General features: G+C 41.8%; 1 protein-coding gene and 1 long non-coding RNA gene across 2 annotated transcripts in view; one reads left to right on the top strand and one right to left on the bottom strand.

Moving 5' to 3' along the window:
* Positions 2,104-26,783, bottom strand: part of ADAMTS18 (ADAM metallopeptidase with thrombospondin type 1 motif 18) — a 164,005-nt gene continuing 139,325 nt past the window's right edge. Inside the window, 6 exon segments of the mRNA XM_021093765.1 lie at positions 2,104-4,101; positions 10,469-10,616; positions 22,276-22,488; positions 24,714-24,899; positions 25,207-25,352; positions 25,355-25,410. Coding sequence (XP_020949424.1) covers positions 3,986-4,101; positions 10,469-10,616; positions 22,276-22,488; positions 24,714-24,899; positions 25,207-25,352; positions 25,355-25,410 — 865 coding nt within the window. The 3' untranslated portion in view covers positions 2,104-3,985.
* On the top strand, positions 4,108-10,462 carry LOC110260911. The gene is made up of 3 exons (XR_002344488.1): positions 4,108-4,827; positions 7,498-7,577; positions 9,600-10,462. It is a non-coding gene; the product is annotated as an uncharacterized LOC110260911 (long non-coding RNA).

The raw sequence follows: 26,783 nt of genomic DNA, 5'->3' as shown, positions 1-26,783 counted from the left end.
TTTTTTTTTTTTTTTGGTCTTTTTTCTAGGGCTGTACCTGCAGCATATGGAGATTCCCAGGCTAGGGGTTGAATTGGAGCTGTAGCCACCAGCCTACGCCAGAGCCACAGCAATGCGGGATCCAAGCCACATCTGCAACCTACACCACAGCTCACGGCAACGCCGGATCCTTAACCCACTGAGCGAGGCCAGGGATCTAACCCGCAACCTCATGGTTCCTAGTCGGATTTGTTAACCACTGAACCACAATGGGAACTCTTCCCATAAACCATTTCTTAAATGATACACGCTACTGTGACATTATCCTTTTCCACAGCTGGTAATACAGCATCCATGCCAAGTGCTGTTTGTCACTCTCTCTCTTCATCCTCACGGACTTGGCATTGTTGGCTCCCGACACTGAGGTCTGTTGCCCAGGAGACAGTACCCTCCCCGAGAGAGGCAGTTATTGGAGAATAAAGACAGTATGCAACAAGTGTTAAAGTATTTTCTATTGAAAAGACGGGCTAAACGGGAATGTACTGCCTCCCGTCCCAGTTCCCCACCTTAAATTATCCCGGCTCTGCCCTCAATTCTTCGTTAATTCATTTACTGTCAGACTCTCTTCTTATGCAGCTCAGGGGCCTTAATAGAATTCTGAGGCCTAGATGGCCTTCTCTCTCTTTAAAAAATCGTTCCCAGGTGATAATAACTTTTAAAGCCCGACAGACCTGGCTTGGAGTCCTCTTCCGTCGCTAATGTTCATGTGCTCTTGGGCCAAATATGCGGATCTCTGTGAATCCAGTCCTCACGTGCAAAGGGATGATAATAGCATCTTCCTAACTAGGCTGCTGTGAGGATTAGCTGCGATAACGTATGGCTGCTTTTATTAATAACACTTTATTCCCAAAAGGTCGAAAGTAGAAAGGTCCCTCTTCTGCCATCTACTCCATTTTCCATTATTAACCATAATTTCTTTGTTATGTCTGCCAAATAGCAATCGTTTACTTAAAAGTTCTCCTCGACATATTTTAAAGTTATGCTGACACACACATAACATATGCAGAAAAAAATACTGATTATTGTTTATTTGGACTTATGTTGACCAGGCAGTTTTATTTTCCTCTGGTCTGAAGATTCAAAATTTGGAAAAGCTAAGAACAATTCTCTCTTTAATTTATTAGTTTCTTTTCCTTCCCCCTCTCCTTTCCCTCCCCACTTTTTTTTTTCCTGCAAAAAGATTTTCAAGGAGGAAAAAACGGAAAGAGATAGAAAACCAATTACATTTATAGTGGGTTTATCTAAATAACTTGGATGACTGTCATAAATAAATGATTACATGACCACTGAGAGTAGAAAAAAATAATTCAGTGTCTTCATAAAATGATAAATGTCATGTATTTCATCCCAGAATTTGGTGGTTTATAATTTTCTTCTAAATAAGAAAAATTATTAATATATTTCCCCAAACCTTTCTCAACTTTTTGAGAAATTACTCTGAGATTCTGTATTTTTTTTTTTTTTTTCTTTTTTAGGGCCACACTTACGGCATATGGAGGTTCCCAGGCTATGGGTCGAATCGGAGCTATAGCTGCTGGCCTTTGCCATAGCCACACCAATGTGGGATCTGAGCCGAGTCTGTGACCTGCGCCACAGCTCATGGCAAAACTGGATCCCCAACCCACTGATTGAGGCTAGACATCGAACCCTCATCCTCATGGATACTGGTCAGTTTCATTTCCGCTGAGCCATGACGGGAACTCCACTCTTTGAGATTCCTTTTTTTTTTTCCTTTTTGTCTTTATGTCTTTTGAGGGCCATACCAGCTGCATATGGAGGTTCCCAGGCTAAGGGTCTAATTGGAGCTCTAGCCACCAGCCTATACCACAGCCACAGCAACGCCTTGTCTTCAACTGACACCATAGCTCATGGCAACACCGGATCCTTAACCCACCGTTCGAGGCCAGGAATCGAACCTGCAACCTTATAGTTCCTAGTCAGATTCATTAACCACTGTGCCATGATGGGAACTCCCTCTTTAAGATGCCTAATCAACATTTATATACACTTTAATCCACTGGGTAATAGCTAGCTTCTCACTGATTTATTCAAGAACTTAACAAGTTTCAAAGACAAAGAAACAGCATTTTATTATAAAACTTATAAAATAATTAAATATTACACATATATTTTGACTTTTCTCTATAATCCATGGTTTTATTCAACATTTTCCTCAGAATTAATATCACTTAGGGAAGCAAGTGAAACACATAAGAATAGGCTATTAATTAATAAATTAATTTTTCCATAAAATAATAAAATGATAATTATATAAGGAAACAAAGAACTTGCAATTTATCAGAGGGACAAAGGGACGTGATGCAGAACTTTTTTTTTTTTTAAATGACAATTTGGCCACTACTCTAGGCCAAGCCAAGGAGACAGAGAGAATATTCTAATCATTATTTCTGAGATTTGAGAATGCATGATTTCAGTTAGTATGGAACAAAGGATGCTCTAAATTTAACCAACCACTGTCTCGTTGGTTGTGCTGAGCTGGCAAATCCCTGTTTGAATTGAGACTTTTAAAGTAGTAAAATTGGGTTACATTCATCAAAGAAATTGAGGAATAGAGTAGAATTATATAAATATGCCCTTTATAACCACATTTCACAAAAACTACAGAAGGACACAGTCTTGCAAGTTACTTTGGTTTTGGCAAAATAGTGTGGTGTTTTTCCAATTGAGAACAATTTTAAGCTCATTAGTGCCTACCAGCAGCTGGCTTCTGAGGACTGAAAATACCATCTGAAAGATCATAAAGCACTCTTACTGCTTAAAGGGTTGAGGCATATTATGATTTATTAATATTCACATAGTAAGAAAACATGAATTTTTCTACTACCACTGATTCTTTTCTTATTAACTAAATCTTAGGGCAAATTTAAACATGTCAGCTGGTAGCAGAAAACCACAAGTGGCCTTTAATTTTCCAAGCATCTCTGATAATATGTGGGGAGCCTTATAAATGCTGGTCTCCTCTCTTTCAAAACAAGGCTATTCTGCTATTTAGCTCCTCTTGGATTTTTACTGGAAATGAACATCTCCCAAATTCCGATTCCCAAAGAAGGGACTTGAGGCTCCTGTGTACTTGTTCAGCTAGCACCAAAAATTATGAGGTCGATTCCTGTGTAGGGCACCAATGTTTGCCTTCCATATGAGTTTTGTATTTTGTTTCTTTTCTCCAGAATGTGAATTGCAATTAAATAGATGTCTTAACTAGACTGTGTTGCCCTGTTTTCAGAATATTCCTTGGAACACTTTTCCAATTGTGAATTTTGGTCTTGGAGACTCTCTATAAGCAGAATATACTTTAAACAAAATAATACAGAACACACGCACGCACACACACACACACACACACCCAAATAAACAGGACATGAAGCTTGCTAGTCCAGCAGCAAGCACAGTCACGAGCACCATTTGGCATCTGTATAACTCCTGGTTTGCAGTGTCCACAGTTTTTGGTCAAACTGTGAGCTCCAAGGAACAGTTAGGCAGCATGTTTGATCCACATTTCATTGCTCCAAGTCTCAGTCTTTGACTTGAAGTCTTAAATGACCTTTTCAAAACAGATGTGGTGGTCATAGAACCCTCTGACGTTTTCAGGGGGAGGGTCCGTCCCGGCGTTGACCAGAGTCTCACTTTGTCAAAACTGAAATTTGTTTTGTCTCATCGCGAGTCATCACTTCTTTCATGTAACAGTGCAAATCAAAGCTGTTGCCTTTTTGTTTTATGTTTTTGTGAGTCAGATGTGTCATCGCTTCTTGTTTTCAAGTGCTTCTGAGTACCATGTGCTTTGGGGGCCTGACAGCCGGGCGCTTCTGACACTGCGGTCTGCTCATGAGTGCTGTGCAGAGTGCAGCTCTTGATGGAAAGGTGGCTGGTGCCTCTGGAGACTGAGAGGTAAGACCCTGGCCCTTTTGGGGCTGGGAGGGAGTCAAGATCAGCTCTTCCTCGTGCATGACTTGCAGCACTGTTTACCGTAAAATTTGTGGTTGCAGACACCATGCTGAGGAACGAGATGGCACCAGGTGAAGAAATCTACACAGGATGGATCCTCTAAGGGTGAGAGAACATATTCAGCACGTTAGGATAGGTCCTCAGCCTTCTTCTTAAGGTGAGGGCCTACTTAGAACAAAGACTTTGTTGGGTTACCTTGCCTTATGCTCCTGAGTGGATCTTATCGTTATACACTAGGACTTTGGTAGGAGGGTCAGGAAAGCAGGATTGAGACACCAAAAGGGACTATGACCATTAACAAAATGGAAAGAGGTGTTGGGGGAGTGGAGAACTTGGATGCTTAAAAAAAAAAAGTCATATCCAGCCTGAGATTAATGCCAGAATCTCTCCCGTATCCCAGGAGTTACTATTTTGTCCCCAAGGCAAGTACCCTAGACCAGCACATTAGGAATCCCATGAGGATCTTGTTAAACCACTGGTTCTGTTTCAGAAGATCTGGGGTGGGGGCTGAGATTATTTCTAACGAGCACCCCAAGGCTGCTGCTGCTGGTCCAGGCATGCTACTTTGGGGAGCAAGGAACTTAATACACTGGGAGTCAGGACACCTGGATTGAAGGCCCTGCTTCAACATTCTGTGTGGGTTTAAATAAAATCTCATGGCAAATTTGCAAATACATAAATTTAAGTCCACATCAATCTTTTTTTTCTCCTTACTTCTTTAGTTGTTGAAGATAACAGATGCAATTATCTACTGGAAGCAGAACACAGGGCAACAGAGATTTTTACCCAGAAGGGCCTCAGGTGGTAAAGACAGCACAGGAGTTGGTAAGTAAATTTTTCTTTATATAAACATAAATGCCTGTTTTAGGAGTAAGGGCCCAGTCATTTCACTGGATTCTCAAGGATTTCTCTTCAAATGATATTTAAGGTCTACCCCACAGGGGAACAAATGTTCATACTTGGAGCTTTGTTCCCTTCCTCTGTGAAAGCCTTCAGTCACCGTCACCCTCAACACATCCCACACCCCACACCACCCACGGCACCCAATCAATTCCCTTCTGAATTCATCCCTCAGTGACTCCCCTCTGTGCCTTTGGACAGGGCACTCGAGGGTCTTGCTTTTTGGCTTTTTTTCCTGCTGCTCCCAATTTGTAGCCCATCTTTTTATGATTCAGAAGTGCCCACACTTCCTTCCTTAAGCTTTGCTTCTTCTGCCCAAACCTCCCTTTTATACAAACTCAGTCTCTTAGGAGCCCCAATGATCCTTTCAAAATAGAAGCTTATTCATGTCGTGTCTCTGCCCCCAACTCTCCCATTGGATGCCATACACCCAGAGGGAAAGATAGGGTCCTTAAAATGACCAAGGCCCTGGGATCTGGTTCCCCCAAGATATCTGGGTCACTTCCTCTTCATTTACCTTAGGTTTCTGCTCAAAGGTCACCTACCAAGAAAAGCCTTCTCTGACCCCTCTATGAAAATAGCAAGCTCCTTGGTCTCCCAGGAAGGACTCCCTATTCCCTCCCTTGCTTTATTTTTTTACATTGGATTTATTGCTACCCATCTTATTATGTGAATACCTACTGTCTGGGCCCCCTCTAGAGGGCAAAAACCCTTGGGCAGAGATTTTCATCTCCATTTTTCATTGCTTTGTTCCCAACATCCAGTACCTGCCACAAAGTAGCTACTCAAGAAGTATTTGTTGAAAAACGGAATTCCCTGTACCCAACTCAAACCACTGGGGATAAGGATGAAATGGAGATGTTACTTCTTTTTTTTTTTTTCTTTTTACAGCTGTACCTGTGTCATATGGAAGTTCCTAGGCTAGGGGTCGAATTGGAGCTGGAGCTGAGGCCTATGCCACAGCCATGGCAATGCAGGACCCGAGCTGTATCTGATACCTACACTGCGGCTCATGGCAACACTGGGTCTGTAACCCACTGAGCTGGGCCAGGGATTGAACCTGCATCTTCCTAGATACTCTTCAGGAGTGTCTACTCAACGGGAACTCCTGGAGTTATTTTCTTTCCAAAAAGTCCTGGATATATTTGGGAGGTAGAGTCTAGGGGATTTACTGACAGGCTGGTAAAAGGTATGAGAGAAAAAGAAGAAGCAAGAGTAATTACAGGCTTTTGACCCAAGCATCTAGAAGAATGGAGTTACCTAATGGGGACCTCTACAGGGGTGGAGGTGGGCCCCAAGAGACCAGTGTAGGATGTATTAGAGATACAAGCCAGACATGAAATGAAGAGTCTCTTTGTCTACATAGGTATGTATCTTCAAGTTCGATTCTTTTTATTTATTTATTTTTGGCCACACTTGTGGCTGGCTCGTGGAAGTTCCTCAACCAGGGATTGACCCTGAGGCACGGCGGTAACAATACTGGATTCTTAGCTGGCTGTACCACCAGGGAACTCCAATTATTTTTAATATATATTTGTACACAGTCTTACACCTCAGTCCCTTAGCATGTGCCCTGATCCATCAGAATGTATGTCTGGATTAATGTCTATTTAGATGGCAGAGATTATCCTATGGATGCCGGGAAAATACTACAGGATAAAAACAGACCACTAAAAGCACGAGCCTAACTATACTGTTGATCAACACTTAACCCTTTTGAGATAAGAATGGAATTTCAGCAGGTGTCTGCAGCTTATAAGCTAAACGTAAGTTGGGAAGCAGATGTGAGATGTCTCATGCTGATATCAGTGTAAGTTCTGTGTTTGGTTATGGTCATAATAATGACGACTCAAAGCTGGTTCTTTGGCTCCTATTCTGAGTCAGGTATTTTATTTACACTATTAGGGATGACCCTCGAGTGAGCTCCACGTCCTGTGGAGCAAACAACTGACAAATAGTATCGGCTTGATCTTCAAAATCCACCCAGCACCCAACCACTCCAGCATGGCCGTTGTCCTAGTGGAATCTCGTCCCCTCACTGGACTGTTGGAGTTGCCTCCTCTGAGGAGTAGACAAGTCATTGTTCTGCTCTAGGTCCCTGGTCCTCTTCTCCCTGTAACCGCCAGTGACCCTCCTACAAGTCAGGTCCTCCTGCACCGCTGCTCCAAGTTCTCCATTGACTTCTGTCGCACTCACTTGCATCTCACATTCTTACAGTGACTAGCAAGGCCTCCAGGACCCCTTTCAGCTCACTGCCTAACCCGTTTTCACTGTATTCACTCCATTCCAGTTGTCCAGCTCTCTTGCTGTCATCAGATTTACCTATTCCTGTCTCAAGGCCTTTGCATTTGCTGTTCCCTCTGCCAGGAACAGTCTGCTTCTAGATAAAGACATAGCTCACCTTCCCTTATGTCACATTTAGGCCTCTTTTCAAATATCGCATAGTCACAGTGGCCTGGCCTGACAATTCTATCTAAGCGGGTTTTCCCACCTCTTCCTCACCCCCAATCATTCTCTTTCCATGTACTCTTTTTATTCTTTTATTTTATTGTCTGACATTGTATATGCATTGGTTGGTTCATTGTTTGTTTCCAGACAGGAGGGTGGAAATGCCCACCGTTCTACCTACAATCAGACAGCAGAACAGTTTCTGGTTCACAGTAAGCACTAAAAAGGTAAGCATTAAGAATGGAATTCCCTTATTTAATTCTCAGTAACCTTTTATGGACTGGGAGTTTGAGGTTAGTAGATGCACACTGTTACATTTAGAATGGATAGGCAATGAGGTCCCTATTGTACAGCACAGGGAACTATATCCAGTCTCCTGGGATAGAAGCTGATGGAAGATATGTATATGGGTCACTTTGCTACACAGCAGAAATTGGCTCAACATTGTGAATCAACTACATTTTAATAAAAAAAATTTTAAGCTAAGTGTTATTTTTCTATTTTATAAATAGTTCAGAAAGTTTAAAAGCTTGCCCACATCCACATAATAAGTGGCATAATGCAGACTCAAATCCATTTTTATGAATTCAGAGTCCTTGCTCTGTACATTCATTGTACAGTGAATGCTGTCCACCCATCCCCCTCTTTAAGACATGAGATTCCATGAGGAGTAGCCTGTCAATAATTGAGAGTCTACTTGTCTCCAACTACATCCCACTAGTCTCAAGTCCAAGCATCTTGCAGTCTGTGTTACCAGTTACAGTGCAGTGTGACCAAGAAGTCTCTGGGTGTTACTGCCCAGGGCTTCCCTCTTTCCTGAATAAGTTTTACACGTAAAATACGTGTAATGCCAAGTTTCAGGGGTGGTCCCCAAAGTGGAGATCCAAAGAAGACCTCTAGGTAGAGCATCCCACAGTGACGATGGTATAAAGTGAATGCCTTATACTGGCTGCAGCATGGGTGGGCGTGTGGGAGATGGCACACCTTGCCTGGCTGTACTGGAAGACAGGATGATGCCAACGTGGGCAGATGCCATCTCTAGGGTCCAGTCTGAATTACTACAATGCCTCGACACTTCCACGTGACTCTAAGTTCCTTGAGGGCAAGGCTGCATCTCTGAAACTCTCACAGTGCCTGGCCATGGGGTCTCAGAGTATTTAGAGAATTGAAACCATTTCCCTGTGTACCATGAGAGCACTTACTGCCCATTCATGTTTCCTGAAGACTCAGGTCCAAGAAATACTCTCAAATCCCTTCCACCAGTAGGCATCGGGCCAGCAACGTAAGAGGGGGCGCCTGTGGGGGCAGCAGTGTGGGTACACCACTCTCCTTACATTCGGGATGGGAATGGGGGAACTGAGAGGAAATCTTAGTGTAAAACTTTAGGCCAAATTTTTGACCAGAGAGAAACACTTGGACTTGTGTCTCCCTATTTGCTTTCTCGTTTTACTCCTCTTCATAAAAGAGACCTGACTTAGTCAAGAGGTGTGGAGAGAAGTCCCTCTTCTAGGAAGCCTTCTCCCATATCCTCTTTTTTTTTTTTTTTTTTTTTTAACCTCGCAGCATCCCTGCAAACCAGCTAGAACTGCCCACCATTATAACACTGCTGACATGCCACCTCTTCTATTTGCTGTTGTGTCTTCCTCCTTCTTTGAGACACTGTGCTTTCCGTAGCTTAAGAATAGGACCCTGCCGTGTTCTTTTATTCATAGAAAGTTCTAGGGATAAAAGAAGAGTACTTAACACACAATCTTTTATTTATTTATACATTCCTGCATTTGTTCATTTGACATATGATGAATGCCACAAAGTGCCATGTGTGGTGCTGGGTGCACAAAATAATAACTAACAACAAAGGCCTCCCCACTGCTTTAGCCTAACGTGGCCCTTGACTCTCCCCACACCACACTCCTGCCAGGAAGTACATACTGTTGAGCAATTTTCATAATTGGCCATTGGCCTGTCTGAAATACTGGGGGGGGGGCACACCCTTTATGTGTGGCCTTCCATAGTGAGTCTTTGTATGTGTGGGTTTGTCTGTGGCTGTACAGTAAAGGGTGGAAATGAAATACCACTGATGGTGAGGAAAAGAGGAGTCAGTCTGAGAATATATGACTACTTGCTTCTTTCCCTGTAAGGTTTCTGCTAAGGAAGACTGTATGCTTGTAGAATTCTGGCATTGCCTTAGAGGTGATCTTGCTCTGAGCAAGTGCTATATTACTAGTTTTGTTGTGTTGTCTAAATCTCAGACAAGAAAGGAGAAACAGCAGAGGAGAGAAAATTGATGCCTGGACCTAAGGCTCTAAGAAGGAGATAAACAACAACATCAATTGAGAGATGGAAGTGATATGGACAGTGGGGAGGAAATAACAGGCCTGAGTCAGATTCACCATAAATTGGAAAACATGGGGTAAGAGACTGGACAGTTTTCAAAATGCTGTGATTGGATAAAAAGAAAAATCAGCAGGTACATGATGGAAAATGATTCTTTGGCACAAAGAAGTCTGATTAAGCTGAAGACATATTTCCTGGTGTTTGTCAGATTACGTTAAAATAAGTTGGACTAGTAAAGAGCAGTATGGTTCACTCAGATAACTGAATTTCCCATTTTCCCATCAGCACGTGTTGTACTTCATTTGACCTAGTGTGAGCTAAGAAAACATTCAAGATGTAGTTCTAGGATAATGCATATTCACTGTAATTGTGATTTAGTTCTTGCCTCAATTAAAATGTGAGCTCCTTGAGGGCAATTCTTATTTATTCTTGCATCCCCATGGGGTAGCATAATCTCTGCCACATGGTGGTTACTTTATTCAGCTTAGTGTTAAAAAGGGGACTTGCAAGATTACCGTCTCATCCTTTCAAAGTAAGATTGATCAAAAAGCCTTATTATAGAATTAAACATTCCTTGCATGTCCATGCAAACAAGATGATTTTGAGCAGGAACTGCCTTGGATTTGTGCCTTGTGCACTTCTCTGTAGCGCTTTTCACGTAGACGTTGATGTGAATGGCACCCCCTAGCGTTGTGCAAGGCATAAGCTGCACAATCAAATACAGTGGGTTTTTGAAAAGCACTCTGTATGGTACTAAAATCGACTGGTGCATGGGGCCCTTTACCTCGCTTTTCAGGAGCTGGACAAAAGTTTGTATTACAGGCTCGTAGCACTGGAGGTTTCTGCCGGAGCAGGCAACTTGAGGAAGGTCGGCCCTGCTGAATACAGTGGACTGATCGGGTTTGGACCCCTCCTCCACAGGTCACGGTGCACTACAGAAGAGGGAAAAGGGGAACGAGGTCAGGAACGATCCAGGGATGGTGTCCTTTCTGAGGTCAGTGACAGCAGATGAAAGGAATCTCCGTGCTTCATGACATTTCCCAGATGCCTGTCAATAAAACAGGGATTGTCTAGAGCCAGCCACATGTGCCCGTGGTCTACTGAGTCTCTTCCAGAACTTGGGAGCCTTTTGATCTGATTAGAAGGGTCTTAAGCAAATGCTTTCTATCTCCCCCAAGTGTATGTGTCTCCCTGTTAAGACACTCATAAAGAAGAGAGCTTCCAGAAATACAGAAGCTGCCATAAGAATGCAAAAACAAGTACAGGCACATTTAGGCAATTCATCACAGTATTTAAAGAATTTCAGGCAATCTCTGCAGATATAATTGTGGAGGGGATAGTTCAAAATTTGGACAGCAAAAGAAATAATACTATGAGACAGCCTTGGAATTAATGTCCTCAGGTGCCCAGCCAAATTCTGAGTTAGCATGGTGGATATGATGTTTCCTAAAAGTCAATCATTTCACTGCAAAATTAAAGTTAAAAAAAAAAAAAAGAACTGTCAAGTTATTATTTTTCAGGCACATGTATCAAGATACTTCATAACATAAGAATAAACAGAAAATATTAGGAAAAAGCCCTTTAAATTGATTTTCTATATATGTTTTGCTTTAAAAAATTCACTGCATTATCCTTATTATTTTTCTATTTTATTGTGGACAGGTAAGGACTTCATCTTGGACAGGCATCACCACATGGATCGATATTTGGGAGGAAGAAAATACACTGAGGTAAAAGACTGTGAGTTTTGGAATTAGCCCCAAATTCACATACAGCTGTATCATATCAAGTGATCTGAACGAAACGTTGGCAAACTTTTTCTGTAAAGAGCAAGACAGTAAATATTTTTATTCTTTAATCTTTTTATTGAGCTATAGTTGATTTACAATATTATATTAGTCTCAGGTGTACAACACAGTGATTTAAAATTTTTATAGATTATATTCCCTTTACAGTTATTATAAAATATTGGTTTTATCCCCTGTGCTGTACAATATATCCTTGCAGCTTGTTTGTTATATATAGTAGTTTGCATTGCTTCAAGCCCCTTTTCCCTCTGGTAATCACTGGTTGTCTATATTTTTTTATATTCCACATATAAGGGATTATAAATAGTATTTGTCTTGTTCTAACTTCATTAAGCATAATAACTCTTGGGGTCCATTGATGTTGCTACAAATGGCAAAATTTCATTCTTTTTTATAGCTGAGTAGTATTCCTATTTATACCACATCTTCTTTATCTATTCATCTGTTGATGGATACTTAAGTTACTTCCATATCTTTGCTATTGTAAATAATGTTGTGATGAACATGGGGATGCATGTATCTTTCTGAATTAGTGCTTTTGTTTTCTTTGGATACATACCCAGGAGTGGAATTGCTGGGTCATGTGGTAGTTCTATTTTTAGTTTTGGGGGGAATGTCCATACTGTTTTCCACAGTACGTGCTCTAATTTAAATTCCCATCAACAGTGTACAAGGGTTTCTTTTTCTCTAAATCCTCACCAACATTTGTTATTTGTGTTCTTTTTGATGATAGCCATGGAGAGGTATGAAGTGATATCTCACTGTGGTTTTGATTTTCAGTTTCTCTGATGATTAGTGATGTTGAGCATCTTTTCTTTTTCCTTTTTTTAATGTAGAATTTTTTTTATAATGATTTGTATTTTTTTCATTATAGCTTATTTACAGTGTTCTGTCAATTTTCTACTTTACAGCATGGTGACCCAGTTACATGTATATGTATACATTCTTTTTTCCATAGTATCATGCTCCATCATAAGTGACTAGACATAGTTCCCAGTGCTACACAGCAGGATCTCATTGCTAATCCATTCCAAAGGCAATAGTCTTCATCTACTAACCCCAAGCTCCCAGTCCACCCCAGTCCCTCCCCTCCTCTAGGCAACCACAAGTCTGTTCTCCACATCCATGATTTTCTTTTCTGTGGAAAGGTTCATTTATGCCATATATTAGATTCCAAATATAAGTGATATCATATGGTATTTGTTTTTCTCTTTCTGACTTACTTCACTCAGTACAAGAGTCTCCAGTTCCACCCATGTTGCTGCAAATGGCATTATTTCATTATGGCTGAGTAGTATTCCATTGTGTATATACACCATATCTTCCTAATCCAATCATCTGCTGATGGACATTTGGGTTGTTTCCATGTCTTGGCTATTGTGAATAGTGCTGCAATGAACATGCAAGTGCATGTGTATTTTTCAAGGAAAGTTTTTTCTGGATATATGCCTAAGAGTGGAATTGCTGGGTCATATGGTAGTTCTATGTATAGATTTCTAAGGTACCTCCATACTGTTTTCCATAGTGGTTGAACCAACTTACCTTCCCACCAACAGTGCAGGAGGGTTCCCCTTTCTCCACACCCTCTCCAGCATTTGTTATTTGTGGACTTATTAATGATGTTCATTCTGACTGGTGTGAGGTGGTATCTCATGGTAGTTTTGATTTGCATTTCTCTAATAATCAGTGATGTTGAGTACATTTTCATGTGCTTTTTGGCCATCTGCATGTTCTCCTGGAAGAAAGTTTATTCACTTCTGCCCATTTTTTGATTAGGCTGTTTGCTCTTTTTAATGTTGTATTTTATGAGCTGTTTATATATTTTGGTTATTATCCCCTTATTAGTCATACCATTTGCAAATATTTTCTTCCATTCAGTAGGCTGTCATTTTATTTTGTCAGTGGTTTCCCTTTCTGTGAAAAAGCTTTTATTAGATGCCATTTACTTATTTTTGTTTTAACTTCCTTTGCCTGATGAGGCAGATGGAAAAGAATATTTCTACAATTTATGTCAAAAACAATGTTCTACCTATGTTTTCTTCAGGAGTTTTATGTTTTCCAGGATTTAGAGTTAAGTCTTTGATCCATTTTGAGTTTATTTTTTGTGTATGGTATGAGAAAACGTAGTAATTTCATTCTTTTATATATAATGGTCCAGTTTTCCTAGCACCACTAATTGAAGAGACTTTTCTCTACTGTATATTCTTGTCTCCTTTAATTCTGGCCTCTCTAGTCTATTTCATTAGCCTATGTGTCTGTTTTTGTGCCAGTACCATACTGTTGTGATTATTTTGTAACTTTGTAGTATATTCAGAAGTCAGGGAGCATGATACTTTCCATTCTGTTCTTGTTTCTCAAGACTGTTTTTGCTATTCAGGGTCTTTTGTGTTCTAAACAAATTTTTAAGAGTATTTGTTTAGTTCTGTGAAAAATGCTATTAGTACTTTAATAGGGATTCTCTGAATCTGTAGATTGCCTTGGGTAGTATGATCATTTTAACAGTATTAATTCTTCCAATCCATGAACACAGTATCCAATCCATGAACACAGTATCCAATCCATGAACACAGTATGTCTTTCCATCTGTTTATGATCTCTGTTATTTCTTTTATCAGTATCTTAGAGTTTCATCAATATGGGTCTTTTACCTCCTTAAGTAGGTTATTCCTAGATATTTTATTCTTTTTGATGTAATTGTAAATGGATTATTCCTTAATTTCTCAGTTTGTTGTTAATATATAGAATGCAACAGATTCTTGCTATTAATTTTGTATCCTGAAACATTACCAAATTAATTGATGAGCTGTAGTAGTTTTTTGGTGTGTCTGTAAGATTTTCTATGTATAGTATAATGTTGTATACAGTGATAGTTTTACCGTATCTTCCAGTTTGGATCCTTTCATTGCTTTTTCTTAAGAGATTGCTGTGGCTAGAACTTCCAATATTATATTGAATAAAACTGGTGAGAGTGAGCACACCAGCTTTTAGTTTGTTTCCTGATCTTAGGGAAAATGCTTTCAGCTTTTCACTGTTGAATATGATGTTACTGTGGGCTTATCATATATGGCCTTTATTAAGTTGAGGTATGTTCTATCTATACCACATTGCAGAGTTTTTAATCATGAACAGATGTTGAATTTTGTCCAGAGCTTTTCCTGAATCTATTGAGATGAGCATATGGTTTTTACTTTTCAGTTTTTTAAATGTGGTCTATCATATTGATGGATTTGCAGATATTGAAACATCCTTGTACCCCTGAGATAAGTTATGTGTTCATGGTGTAAGATCCTATTGGATTGGTTTGCTGATATCTTGTTGAAAATTTTTGCATCTATTTCCATCTGTGATATTAGCCTGTAATTTTGTCTGTGTTATTGTTGTCTAGTTCTGGTATCAGGGTGATGCCGGCTTTGTAGAATGAGTTCAGAGGCATTCCTTTCTCTGAGATTTTTTTTTGAATAGTTTGATAAGGATAGTTAAGTTTTCTCTCAGTATTTGTAAAATTCACCTGTGATGCTATGGGGTCCTGGACTTTTGTTTGTTGAGAGTTTTTTTTTTTAAATTAATTACTGATTCATTTTCATTGTTTGTAAATGGTCTTTATATTTTCTGTTTCTTCCTGGCTCAGACTTGTGTGTTTGTACATTTCTAGGAATTTGTCCTTCTTCTATATCTTCCATTTTATTGGCATGCAGTTGTTTATAGTGATCTCTCGTCGTTTGTGTTTCTGTGCTGTTTTTCTTTTTCATTTTATTGATTTGGGCCCTCTCTCTTTCTTGATAACTTTGGCTACAGGTGTATACATTTTGCTTATCTTTTCAGAGAACCAGCTTTTAGTTTCGTTGGTATTTTCTATTTTTAAAAATTTCTTTCACTTATTTCTCCTCTGTTAGGATTACTTCTACAAACTTTGGATTTTTGTTTATTCTTTTTTCTTTAGTTGCTTTAGATGTTAGGTTGGCTTGCATGAGATTTTTCTTGTTTCCTGAGTTAAGCTTGTATCACTATAAACTTTGATCTTAGAGCTGCTTTTGCTGTGTCCCATAGGTTTTGGATCATAGTGTTTTTGTTATCATATGTCTCTAGGTGTTTTTATATTTCCTCTTTAATTTTTCCAGTGATACACTGTTTATTATATATATACACACACACACACACACATATATACATGTTATTTATTTATTTATTTTATTTTTTCCCCATTTTAGGGCCACACCTGCAGCATATGGAGGTTCCAAGCTAGGGGTTGAATCAGAGCTATAGCTGGCAACCCATGCCACAGCCATAACTACACAGGATCCAAGCTGTGTCTGCGACCTACTCCACAGCTCATGGCAATGCTGGATCCTTAACCCACTGAGTGAGGCCAGGGATGGAACCTGCATCCTTATGGATCCTAATAAGGTTCATTAACAACCGAGCCACAAAGGGAACTCCTATCATATTGTTTATCCTCCAAATGTTTACATTTTTTGCGGTTTGTTTTTTGTAGTTAAGTTCTTGTCTCATAGAATTGTGGTCAGAAAAGATGCCTGATATGATTTCAGTTTTCTTAAATTTACTGATACTTGTTTTTTGGCCCAGTGTGTGATCCATCCTGGAACAGTCCATGTGCCCTTGAAAAGAATATGTATTCTGCTGCTTTTGGATTAAATAGTCTATATATATCTATTAAGTTGGTCTTATAAATGTGTCATTTAGGGCCACTGTTTCTTTATTGATTTTCTGTCTAGATGATCTCTCTACTGATGTAAGTGGCGTGTTTAAATCCCCCACTATTATTTTGTTACTGTCATTTCTCTCTTTATGTCTGTTAATATTTATTCCTATCTTTCTTTTGATTTCCATTTACATGGAATAACTTTTTCCATCCTCTCACTTTTAGTTTGTATGTGTCTTTAGATATGAAATGAGTCTCTTATAGGCAGAATGTATACAGGCCTTGTTTTTGTATCCATTCATCTACTTTATATTTCTTTTAATTAGAGCATTTAGACCATTACATTTTAAGTAATTACTGATAAGAATGTACCTATTGGCATTTAAAAATTTTTTTTGGTACTTTTTTGTTCTTTAATTACTACTAAGTGTTATGTTTGGATTTCTTTCTCTTTTTTGTTATCTTTATCTTTTTAAGGCTGCATCCGTGGCATATGGAGGCTCCCAGGCTAGGGGTTGAATTGGACCTATAGCTGCTGACCTATGCCCCAGCCACAGCAATGCCAGATCCAAGCCGTGTCTGTGACCTACACCACAGCTCATGGTAATGCCAGATCCTTAACCCACTGAGTGAGGCCAGGGATTGAATGTACTCCTCATGGAAGCCAGTCAGATTCGTTTCTGCTGAGCCACAAAAGGAACTCCTTCTTTCTCTTTTTTAATGTATCTATTATGGTTACAATGAGAGATATATACATAGTGATATATGTATATGTGTATATATGCACATATATGTATATGTGTGTGCATGTGTAACACATATACATATATACGATTATTTTAAGTTGCTAACCTCTTAATTTCAATGACTTTTATAAATCTTGTATTTTTTATAATTCTTGTATATTTCTTACATTCCTGTATTTTTATTCCCCTCCTCACTCATGAGTGTGTTGACATTTTGTTTTATATCTATTTGCCTTGTGTATCCCTTAACTGCTTATTGTGGATCTAGATGATTTTATTGCTTTGTCTTTTAACCTTCCTACTAGCTTCATATACGGTTGATTTACTATCTTTACTGAATAGTTGCCTTTACCAATGAGATTTTTCCTTTCATAATTTTCGTATTTCTAGTTGTGGCCTTTTCTTTTTTGCTTAGAGATTCCATTTAACATTTCTCTATTAAAGCTGGTGTGATAGTGCTTAATGCTTTAGCTTTTGCTTGTCTGTAACCCTTTTTTTAATTACTCACTGAATTTCATTACATTTATAGTTGTACAATAATCATCACAACCAAATTGTATAGCATTTCCATCCAAAACCCTCAGTGGATCCTCCCACCCCCCAACCTGTCTCATTTGGAAACCATAAGTTCTCTAAATCTGTGAGTCAGTATCTGTTCTGCAAAGAAGTTCATTGTGTCCTTTTTTTAGATTCCACATGTAAGTGATAGCATTTGATGGTGTCTCATTGTCTGACTGACTTCACTTAGCACGATCATTTCTAGGTCCATCTATGCTGCTGCAAATGCCAATATTTCTTTCCTTTTAATGGCCAAGTAACATTCCATTGTATGTACCACATCTTCTTGATCCACTCCTCTGTCGATGAACATTTAGGTTGTTTCCATGTCTTGGCTATTGTAAATAGTGCTGCAATGAACACTGGAGTACCTGTGTCTTTGCGAGTCATGGTTTTCTCTGGATAGATGCCCAGGAGTGGGATTGCTGGATCAAATGGTAATGCTATTTTTAGTTTTCTGAGGAATCGCCCTACTGTTTTCCACAGTGGTTGCACCAATTTACATTCCCACCAACAGTGTAATAGGGTTACTTTTTCTCCACAGCCTCTCCAGCATTTATTGTTTGTAGACTTTTTGATGATGGCCATTTTGGCTGGTGTAAGGGGGTACCTCAGAGTGGTTTTGATTAGCATTTCTCTAACAATGAGTGATTTTGAACATCTTTTCATGTGTTTTTTGGCTATCTGTATGTCTTCTTTGGAGAACTGTCTGTTTAGATCTTCTGCCCATTTTTTGATGGGGTTGTCTGTTTTTCTGGGGATTGAGCTGCAGAAGGTGTTTATAAATTTTGGAGATTGATCCCTTGTCAGTTGCTTCATTTGCAAATATTTTCTCCCAATCTGTGGGTTGTCTTTTTGTTTTGTTTAGTGTTTGCTGTGCAGAAACTTTTAAGTTTAATTAAGTCCCATTTGTTTAGGCTTGTCTATAAAACTTTTGATATCTCTATCAAATGTGAACGACAGCCTTGCTGGGTAGTATTTTTGTTTGTTGGTTTTTCTCTTTCATCATTTAAAATATATCACGGCACTTCCATCTGGCCTACAGAGTTTCTGCTGAGAAGTCAGCTGATAGACTTTTTGGGAGTTACCTTTTGTGAACCTTGTTGCTTTTCCCTCGCTGCCTTTAAAATTTTCTCTTTACACTTCAATTTTGCCTTTTTAATTACAAGCTGTCTTAGTGTGGTCCTCTTTGGATTGATCTTGTTTGGGACTCTGTGCTTTCTGGATTTCAATATCTCTTTCTTTTCCCAACTTAAGGAAGATTTCAGCTATTATGCTTTCAAGTATGATCTCTGCCCATTTCTATCTCTTCTCCTTTTCGGATCTCTATACAGTAAATGTTAGTATGTCTGATGTTATCTCAAAGGTCTCTTAAACTGTCCTCCTCTCTGTACACCGTTTTCCTGTTCAGCTTCAGGGATCTCCATGACTGACTTCCAGTTCAGGGATACATTCCTTGTTATCATTTGGTCTACTCTTGATTCTTCTAGTGTATTTCATTTCTGTTATGTTTTCTTCATCTCGGTTTGGTTATCTTTATATTTTCAGCTCTTTGTTAAAAACGTCTAACTTCTTAACCCTTGGCGTGCCTTCTTCTCCCAAGTTCTTTGATCATCTTTACAATCCTGACTTTGTACCTATCTCTACTTCACTTAGTTCTGCTGGGGTTTTGTCTTGTTCCTTTGTTTGGAGTGTATTTGTCTGTTGCCTAATTTTGCCTAAGTTGCATTTTTAATTCTATGTATCCTCATATGTTGGTTGCATTTCCTGCCCTTGAAGAGGTGGCCTTGTGTAGTCCCAGCAGTGCACTACTCTCTGGTCACCAGAGTTACATGCTCTAGGGGTCCCCCTAAGTGGGCTGCATGGGTCCTTCAGTTGTGGAAGTCTGACCACTCTGGGTGACCTGGCATGTGTGGCTGACCTCTGTTTAGATGGTTACCAGGCCCTGCCTCATTCAGAAGCCTGGGTTTAATGGTAGTTAGTGTGTGGATGGAGTGAGGGTCCAGTTGATCCCAGGGCTGATGCTTGCCTACTAGTGCATGCAGCCAGGTCCTGGTGCTAATGCCAGCCCAGTGGCAGGCAAAGACTACTGCTACAGAGCTCAGCAGTCCCAGAGGTGGAATTCGAGCATTGGTGGGTAGGGTCATTTTCTGACACTGCTGGCTGTCAGGTCTGGCATGTCTCAAAGCTTGTGTTGGCCTGCTGGTGAGTGGGAGTGGATCCCAGGGCAGCTGGCAGCCAAAATGTCTCAGAGCTGGTGTTGGACTGCTCATCAGTGGGCTGGGTCCTGCCACAGAAGAGTATGGGGCTGTGGTTGTCCTGAGGCTGGTGTCCTCTGTCTGGTGGGAGAGGCTGGTTCTGAGGCTAGAGCAGGCTCACTGGTAGGTTGAGCTTGGGCCCAGGGGATTCTGGGGCTGGTGCTTACGTACTGGTGAGTGGATCTGGGTCCTGGGTTCTATGGTTGCAGGGCTCTGGGGGTCCTGGATCTACTGCCTGCACACTGGTTTGTGGGGCTGGGTCCTAGGCTTTCTGGTGGGCAGAACTGTGTCCAGAGGCAGCTGTGGGATCAGGGAATCTTAAGGCAGCCTCTCTGCTGGTGGGTAGGGTTAATTGCTGGGCCAAGCACCCAGTTAATTGCTTGGCCTAGAGGCGTCCCAGTACTGGTGCCTTCAGGCTGGCAGGCAGGGATGGAGCCCTAGGCTGATAAGCTAGAGGGAGGATTACAAAATGGTGCTTACCAGCACCAATGTCCATGTGGTAGAACCAGCTCCCCCCAAATTTGATGCCAGCATCTCTGTCCACAGGGTGAACTCCAGTGGCCTCCTCCTTCTCCAGGAGACTCTCTAACATAAGCAGGTTGGTCTGACCCAGGCTCCCTTCAAATGACTGCTTCTGCCCTAGGTCGCAGTGCACCTGAGATTTTGTGTGCACCCTTTAAGAGTGGAGTCTCTGTTCCCACAGCCCCCTGGAACTCCTGAAAGTGAGCTCCACTGGCCTTCAAAGCCTGGCATTCTGAGGGCTTGTCTTCCTGCTGCAGACCCCTTACTTATTGGGAGAAGCTCTGAAAATTGTAGTTGTTGTCCCATTTGTGAGCTGCCCACCTGGGGATATACTGCAACTGTGCCTCCTCATTTCTCATTGTGGTTCATTCTTGATACCTTGAGTTGTAGAAGATCTTCTCTGGTAAGTTATGGCCTTTGGTGCCAACTGTTCTGTAAAGAGTTGCTTTTTGGGGGTGCCTGTGAGAGAAGGTGAGCTCCTACTCTGCCATCTGGGGACCTCTCCTCCCACAATAGTAAATAATTTAGGCTTGATGGGCTATATGATCTTTGTTGTAGCTCCTCAGCTCTGCCTCTGTAGCACTAAAGCAGCCACAGACAATAACTAAACAAATGAGCATGGCTGTGTCCTAATAAAAATTTTTGCAGCTGTTGGGGGAGAAGATGTAGCCCCCTGGGAATTATTTGCTGATCCCCCTGATCTAAATAATTTTAGACAAATCAATTTCAAATCTGTTAAATGAGTAAAATCATGATAAAAATTTCAAAAGAAATACCTAACCAAAGGCATAGCACCTGGTACAGTGCCTAGCCAATTACAGATACACAATTTTATGCTAATGTCCTGTCCTTTCCTCCATGCTTTAGTTCCAGATCCTCCCAAATACACACACACATAGACATAGTTACACACTGCTGCTCACACACACCCACCTGGCCCCTGTGATTCACGATGAGGTAGGTAGCACCTCTGAAGCCAATGGGTTCTTTGAAGAGCCAGTAACACCTGTTGGATGGAACACTGCAGGGACCAAAACACAGCTTTGGATTCCTGAAGGACGTACTGTTCTCTCCAACTTAGCCTCACACACCAGTCCTAACTCAGAAGAACCAAACCAACATATCTAAAGTTGCTTCCAAGTGTTTTCAGGGTAAGGGTGCCTCTAAAATCTGATTAGCTTAATAGCTGTGTGTCCTAGACTGAACTGCCTCTCTGAGCTTTACGTGCCTCATCCACAAAATAGGGACAATAATACCCACTCACAAGACTGTTTCCAGGAGGAAAGGAGGGAACAGAGGATGAGTAGCATATGGTGGACAGATATGGTCTCACAAATGTTAGCTGTACTTACATTATTCAGAAACATGACATAAAACCCGCATGAGTCTAGACTCTGTGCAGCATTGCCAAAATAGAGGAGGCTCTAGTGGAGGTTTTAATAGCAATAACCATGAATATTAGCCCAGGGCTGTCACATAGTGCTAAGTGCTTTATATTATTTACTCAGAAAAAAAAAACTAGCTCTTAAAGACACTCTCAAAAAAAAAAAAAATTTGGAGTTCCCGTCGTGGCGCAGTGGTTAACAAATCCGACTAGGAACCATGAGGTTGCGGGTTTGGTCCCTGCCCTTGCTCAGTGGGTTAAGGATCCGGCGTTGCCGTGAGCTGTGGTGTAGGTTGCAGACAAGGCTCAGATCCCACGTTGCTGTGGCTCTGGTGTAGGCCGGTGGCTACAGCTCCGATTCGAACCCTAGCCTGGGAATCTCCATGTGCCGCAGGAGCGGCCCAAGAAATGGCAAAAAGACAAAAAAAAAAAAAAAAAAAAAAAAAAAAAAGACACTATCATCTTAATTTTCTCCATGTGAAAATGGAGGCTTACAGATGATGGAACCTGCCCAGTACCACACAGGTGGTAGAACTGGCCAAGGAACTCAGGATCTTGTTTTGTTTGCTTGAACAGGTCTCCAACAGCAGCAGTTGCGAACTGCTCCCTGCTTTGAATCTCACTTACACCCCCCCCCCCGTCTGTATGCACTCACCGGTTGCCATGGCGATGAGTACCACCCAGCCGCCATGTTGTACACTGGACGGGCTGGACACGCCCCTCTGTTGCAGGTTTCTTCCAAGTCCAGGCTTGGTTTCTTAATGTTGCGGCACCTTCGCTCGGGGAAAGTTATCAGCTTGCCCTGGAAGGCCTTCTCGCTGCATTTCATTTCCCTCTTCCTCACACCCAAACCACAGCTGGCAGAACACTAGGGGCCAAGAAAGGAGGCGTCAGGGTGCAGGCTCCACCATCAAGTCAGCTGAGCAGACTTGTGCTCTGACCTAAGGATGCACCATCCGTGTGAATTCATAGGGATGGACTCGGAAGGTCAACCACATGAACACAAGGATTCTAAAACCACCACACTGGGTCCTTAGTGCTACAGAGGCCAGAGAATTGCAGTCACTTGCCCAGAGTCAGACAGTTCATCAGCACCATGAAACCAAAGGAGGCTCTGCCCAGGGGGACCACGAGACGCCACGTGGAGGCGAGTGAGAGAAACTCCCAAGAAAAGACCAGATGAGCAGAGGACGAGGTCAGGGTCTCTATGTACTTTGGGGGTCAACAGCTGTGGGTACGGGTCTACCCGAGGCCTCTCTGAGGATCTGGGAGTTTGGCCCAAGGAGGCAGGGCACAGAGATTGGGGTTAGGGGCAGCTGAGTAGGAAGAACTGCCCTATAATAACGATCCTTAATTTTTACCCTGCCTCTCTCTTGGCTGAGAAGGAACCTTAAGATGTGTTATGGCACAAAACCGCAAAAGAGGTTTTCTCATATTAATTTCATCAGCCTCCGTCCTTCTCTTTTTGAGTTTTTTTTTTTTTTTTTTTTTTTTTTTTTTTTTTTTTTTGCTATTTCTTTGGGCCGCTTCCGCAGCATATGGAGGTTCCCAGGCTGGGGGTCTAGTCGAGCTGTAGCCACCGGCCTACGCCAGAGCCACAGCAACACAGGATCCAAGCTGCCTCTGCAACCTACACCACAGCTCATGGCAACGCCAGATCGTTAACCCACTGAGCAGGGGCAGGGACCAAACCCGCAACCTCATGGTTCCTAGTCGGATTCGTTAACCACTGCGCCACAACGGGAACTCCTCTTTTTGAGTCTTTTAAACAAGTATGAGGCCTTGATGAACTGATTAAATCAGTAAGAACCACCATCACTGCCACTATCCTAAACAATTAAGGATAATGCTGAGCTCCATACTTAGAGCACCTCTACGAGGGAGGTGGAAGTGTTGGCTCCACTGCACATGAAATTATGTGCTTGAAATGAGGAAAGTGGGGCTTAGCCCAATGGTCACATCCATAGGAAACACGGAAGGCTGCTTTCAAGTGGCTTTTAAAACTGATTCAAGCCGAAGCCTTGAGCCATGAGGTTGTAATATCTCTTCAAGAAAATGAGTGAAGAGAAAGGTGGACACACTGCTCTCTACTTAGCATCTACACAGAAGAAAAAGGCCTTGATGGAAAAGACCCAGAGGCGTTGGGATAGAAGCCTCTTCCCTACTGGACCTCACCATCCCTCCTAGTGACCTTTCCTCTGTCCTGGCCTCGGTCACACTCACCAGACTCTAGACTCCATGAGAGCAGAGACCTCGTCTCACAGGTTACCAACCTACACTTCTGGTTTGGCTTCTTTCCTGATGTTTCCTAGGCCTGTGAACATGAAAGTTTCCCAAGCTAGAACTCTAGGAGGCATCTTCAAGTGTCCCTGCCCAACAGGTGCCTGAAGGTACTGGCTGGCCGCTTTAGGAACTCTCAAAGACCCTGCTTCCCTCCATCCCTGAAGCTCTTTCAGCTTCATCATCGCCATGTCCATGCAAGCACTTTTCCTGGATTTACAATTTTAATTAGCTCCCCAGCATTTATAGCATACCCTTCTTGTCTGCCACCCCAGGCCCTCACCATCTGTGCCTGATAAAGCTTTCAGCTTCTAACCCCCCACTCCGCCCCTCCTGATGCATCGGTGTTCCATTCGTACTGGGTGTGTTATGTGTTCCTGTCTCTCACACAGAGAGGGTACACCTTCTGTCTGAACAGCCCTCACCCCCTCTTTGCCCTGATTCCTGCCCATTCCTCAGGCTCACGTTCCCTGGAAAGTCTCTTCGCCAAGGTTTCCTCCTGATGTCAGGGTTGTGTGGACCTCAAGGTCCCCCGTGGAATCACAGACCCCAACACAGCACCCATCACACTTCACCTGTGTTGTTTTCACATGGGTGCCTCATGAGGTTTTGTTATGGCCACTGCTTAGGCATGGTCCAATCAGTGTGATGGGTGCACTGGCAATATTTGATGAAGTGACCCACAGGAGGAAGGGACAATGAGTAGCCCCCGGCATATGTGTGTGGAACAAAAAGGAGGGGCTGTGAGAGGCTGGAGGCTGCTGGATGAGCTGAGCATTCCCAAAAACCCCAACCGTACAGCTAAACTCATACCTCACTCCACGAAGAGACGACCCACTGGAGCCGGGTGTTCTTGGGGCATCTTCCCAGGACGCAGCCCTCCTGCGATTCTGGTCTTGGGGTGCTGGCGCACAGGCTCTCAGGGGCACCCTCTGCCGTGGCGGGACTTTTACACAAGACTTCACGCTTCCTTACCCCTCGCCCACAAGTCTTAGAACACTTGAGATGAAAAAATTTAAAAAGCCATTTACATACTAGTCTCCAATGATTGTCTTTGGTGAATGCTGAGAAAGCATTAATGAAGTGCTTACAAAGCTAATTTTTAAAAATATTTTTTATGGCCACTCCTGCAGCACATGGAAGTTCCTGGGCCAGGGATTGAACCCGCGCCTCTGCAGTGAACTGAGCCACTGCAGTTGGACTCTTAACCCTCCAGGTCATGATGGGAACTCCAACCACCTCTATTTTTGTCACCTTCCTTTTGCAAGGTGAACGAGCCTGCTGACCCCAAGCCTTTCCAAGTTACCTGAGACCAGGGCCCAAGGCTCCATTCTGGAGGGCAGGCATGGCTGTTGCAGGCTTGGACCTGAGTGGGTGTGCTCACTGGGCAGAGAGAATGGAGTACCGCTTCCTCCTTCTGGAAGGGCTTCTTCTGGACACACTGGACCTTCGGCTCTGCTGACCCCCGGCACATGACCGGCTGCACACACTCCATTCGCCTGGCTTCCAGCTGTCAGAGGAGAATAGAATGACGTCCAATGAAGCAGAGACTTTGGACAGCGCTTCCAAAGTACGTACTGTGAAGATGAGCCACCTGATGAAAGCCTTAGCTCACCTGTACAACCAATAAGGATAATTCAGACTGATTCTTCCTTTATAGATTTTTCAGGGCTACACAAACATGGCCCAGTGCTAGGGCTTCACATTTAACTGCCACCTAGTTCTGGGGAAAAATACATCCCTGCCCTCTGCAGGTGAAGAAACACGTGCCATTTGGAAATCCGGGTGATTGATTCATTTAGGCGAATTGATTGGGAGCTTAAATCTGTGCCAGGGACTTGCCTAGGTATTAGGCTTCGGAAAAATGGATGAAGCAGTGCTCTTCCCATTAAGGAGCCTGTGGAAGAGGCGGACATGTGAACAAGTGAAAATAATACTTTCTAATAATAACGTCAGCCGACGTTCATATAAAGGACAATAATGAGATGAATGAAGTGACAGATGAGCAGAGGAGGGAGGAGCATGTGTGCCTGTGCAAGAGAGGGGGGCGCATTCGGAGGCCTTAAAAGAATTTCTAAGGCAGTTCCCCAGCTACTTTGCTAGCTAGCCTTTTTTTTTTTTCCTTTGGTAAAATATTTTCTTTCTCATTTTATTTCATTTTGTATTGAGTATGTCAAAACTATAAACACCTAAAGATGGTCATATTTTTAAAAATCTATAGGCCCATCACCCCAAATGAATAAATATTAACATTTGATCATTACCCAAGGCAAGTACAGATTTGATGCAATCCCTATCAAATTACCAATGGCATTTTTCATAGAACTAAACATTTTAAAATTTGTTTTGGAAACAAAATACGCTGAATAGCCAAAGCAATAATGAGAAAGAAAATTGGAACTGGAAGAATAGGGCTTCCTGACTTCAGACTGCGCTACAAAACTAAAGTCAATGGCTTAAAGACTTAAATATAAGACACCATCAAACTCCTGGAAGAGAACATAGGCAAAACATTCTCTGACATCAACCTTATGAATATTTTCTCAGGTCAGTCTCCCAAAGCAATAGAAATAAAAGCAAAAATAAACCAATGGGACTTAATCAAACTGACAAGCTTCTGCACAGCAAAGGAAACCAAAAAGACAACTCACAGAATGGGAGAAAATAGTTTCAAATGATGCAACTGACAAGGGCTTAATCTCTAGAATATACAAGCAACTTATGCAACTCAACAGCAAAAAAGCCAACAACCCAATTGAAAGATGGGCAAAAGACCTGTATAGACCTTCTTCCAGGGAAGACATACAGATGGCCAACAAGCACATGAAAAAATGCTCAACATCAGTGATTATTAGAGAAATGCAAATCAAAAGTACCATGAGA

Source organism: Sus scrofa, chromosome 6, assembly GCF_000003025.6.
Source record: "Sus scrofa isolate TJ Tabasco breed Duroc chromosome 6, Sscrofa11.1, whole genome shotgun sequence".
In the NCBI taxonomy this organism is placed as follows: domain Eukaryota; kingdom Metazoa; phylum Chordata; class Mammalia; order Artiodactyla; family Suidae; genus Sus; species Sus scrofa.
The sequence above is the reverse complement of the archived record's forward strand: the minus strand, read 5'-3'. Positions and strand labels throughout refer to the sequence as shown.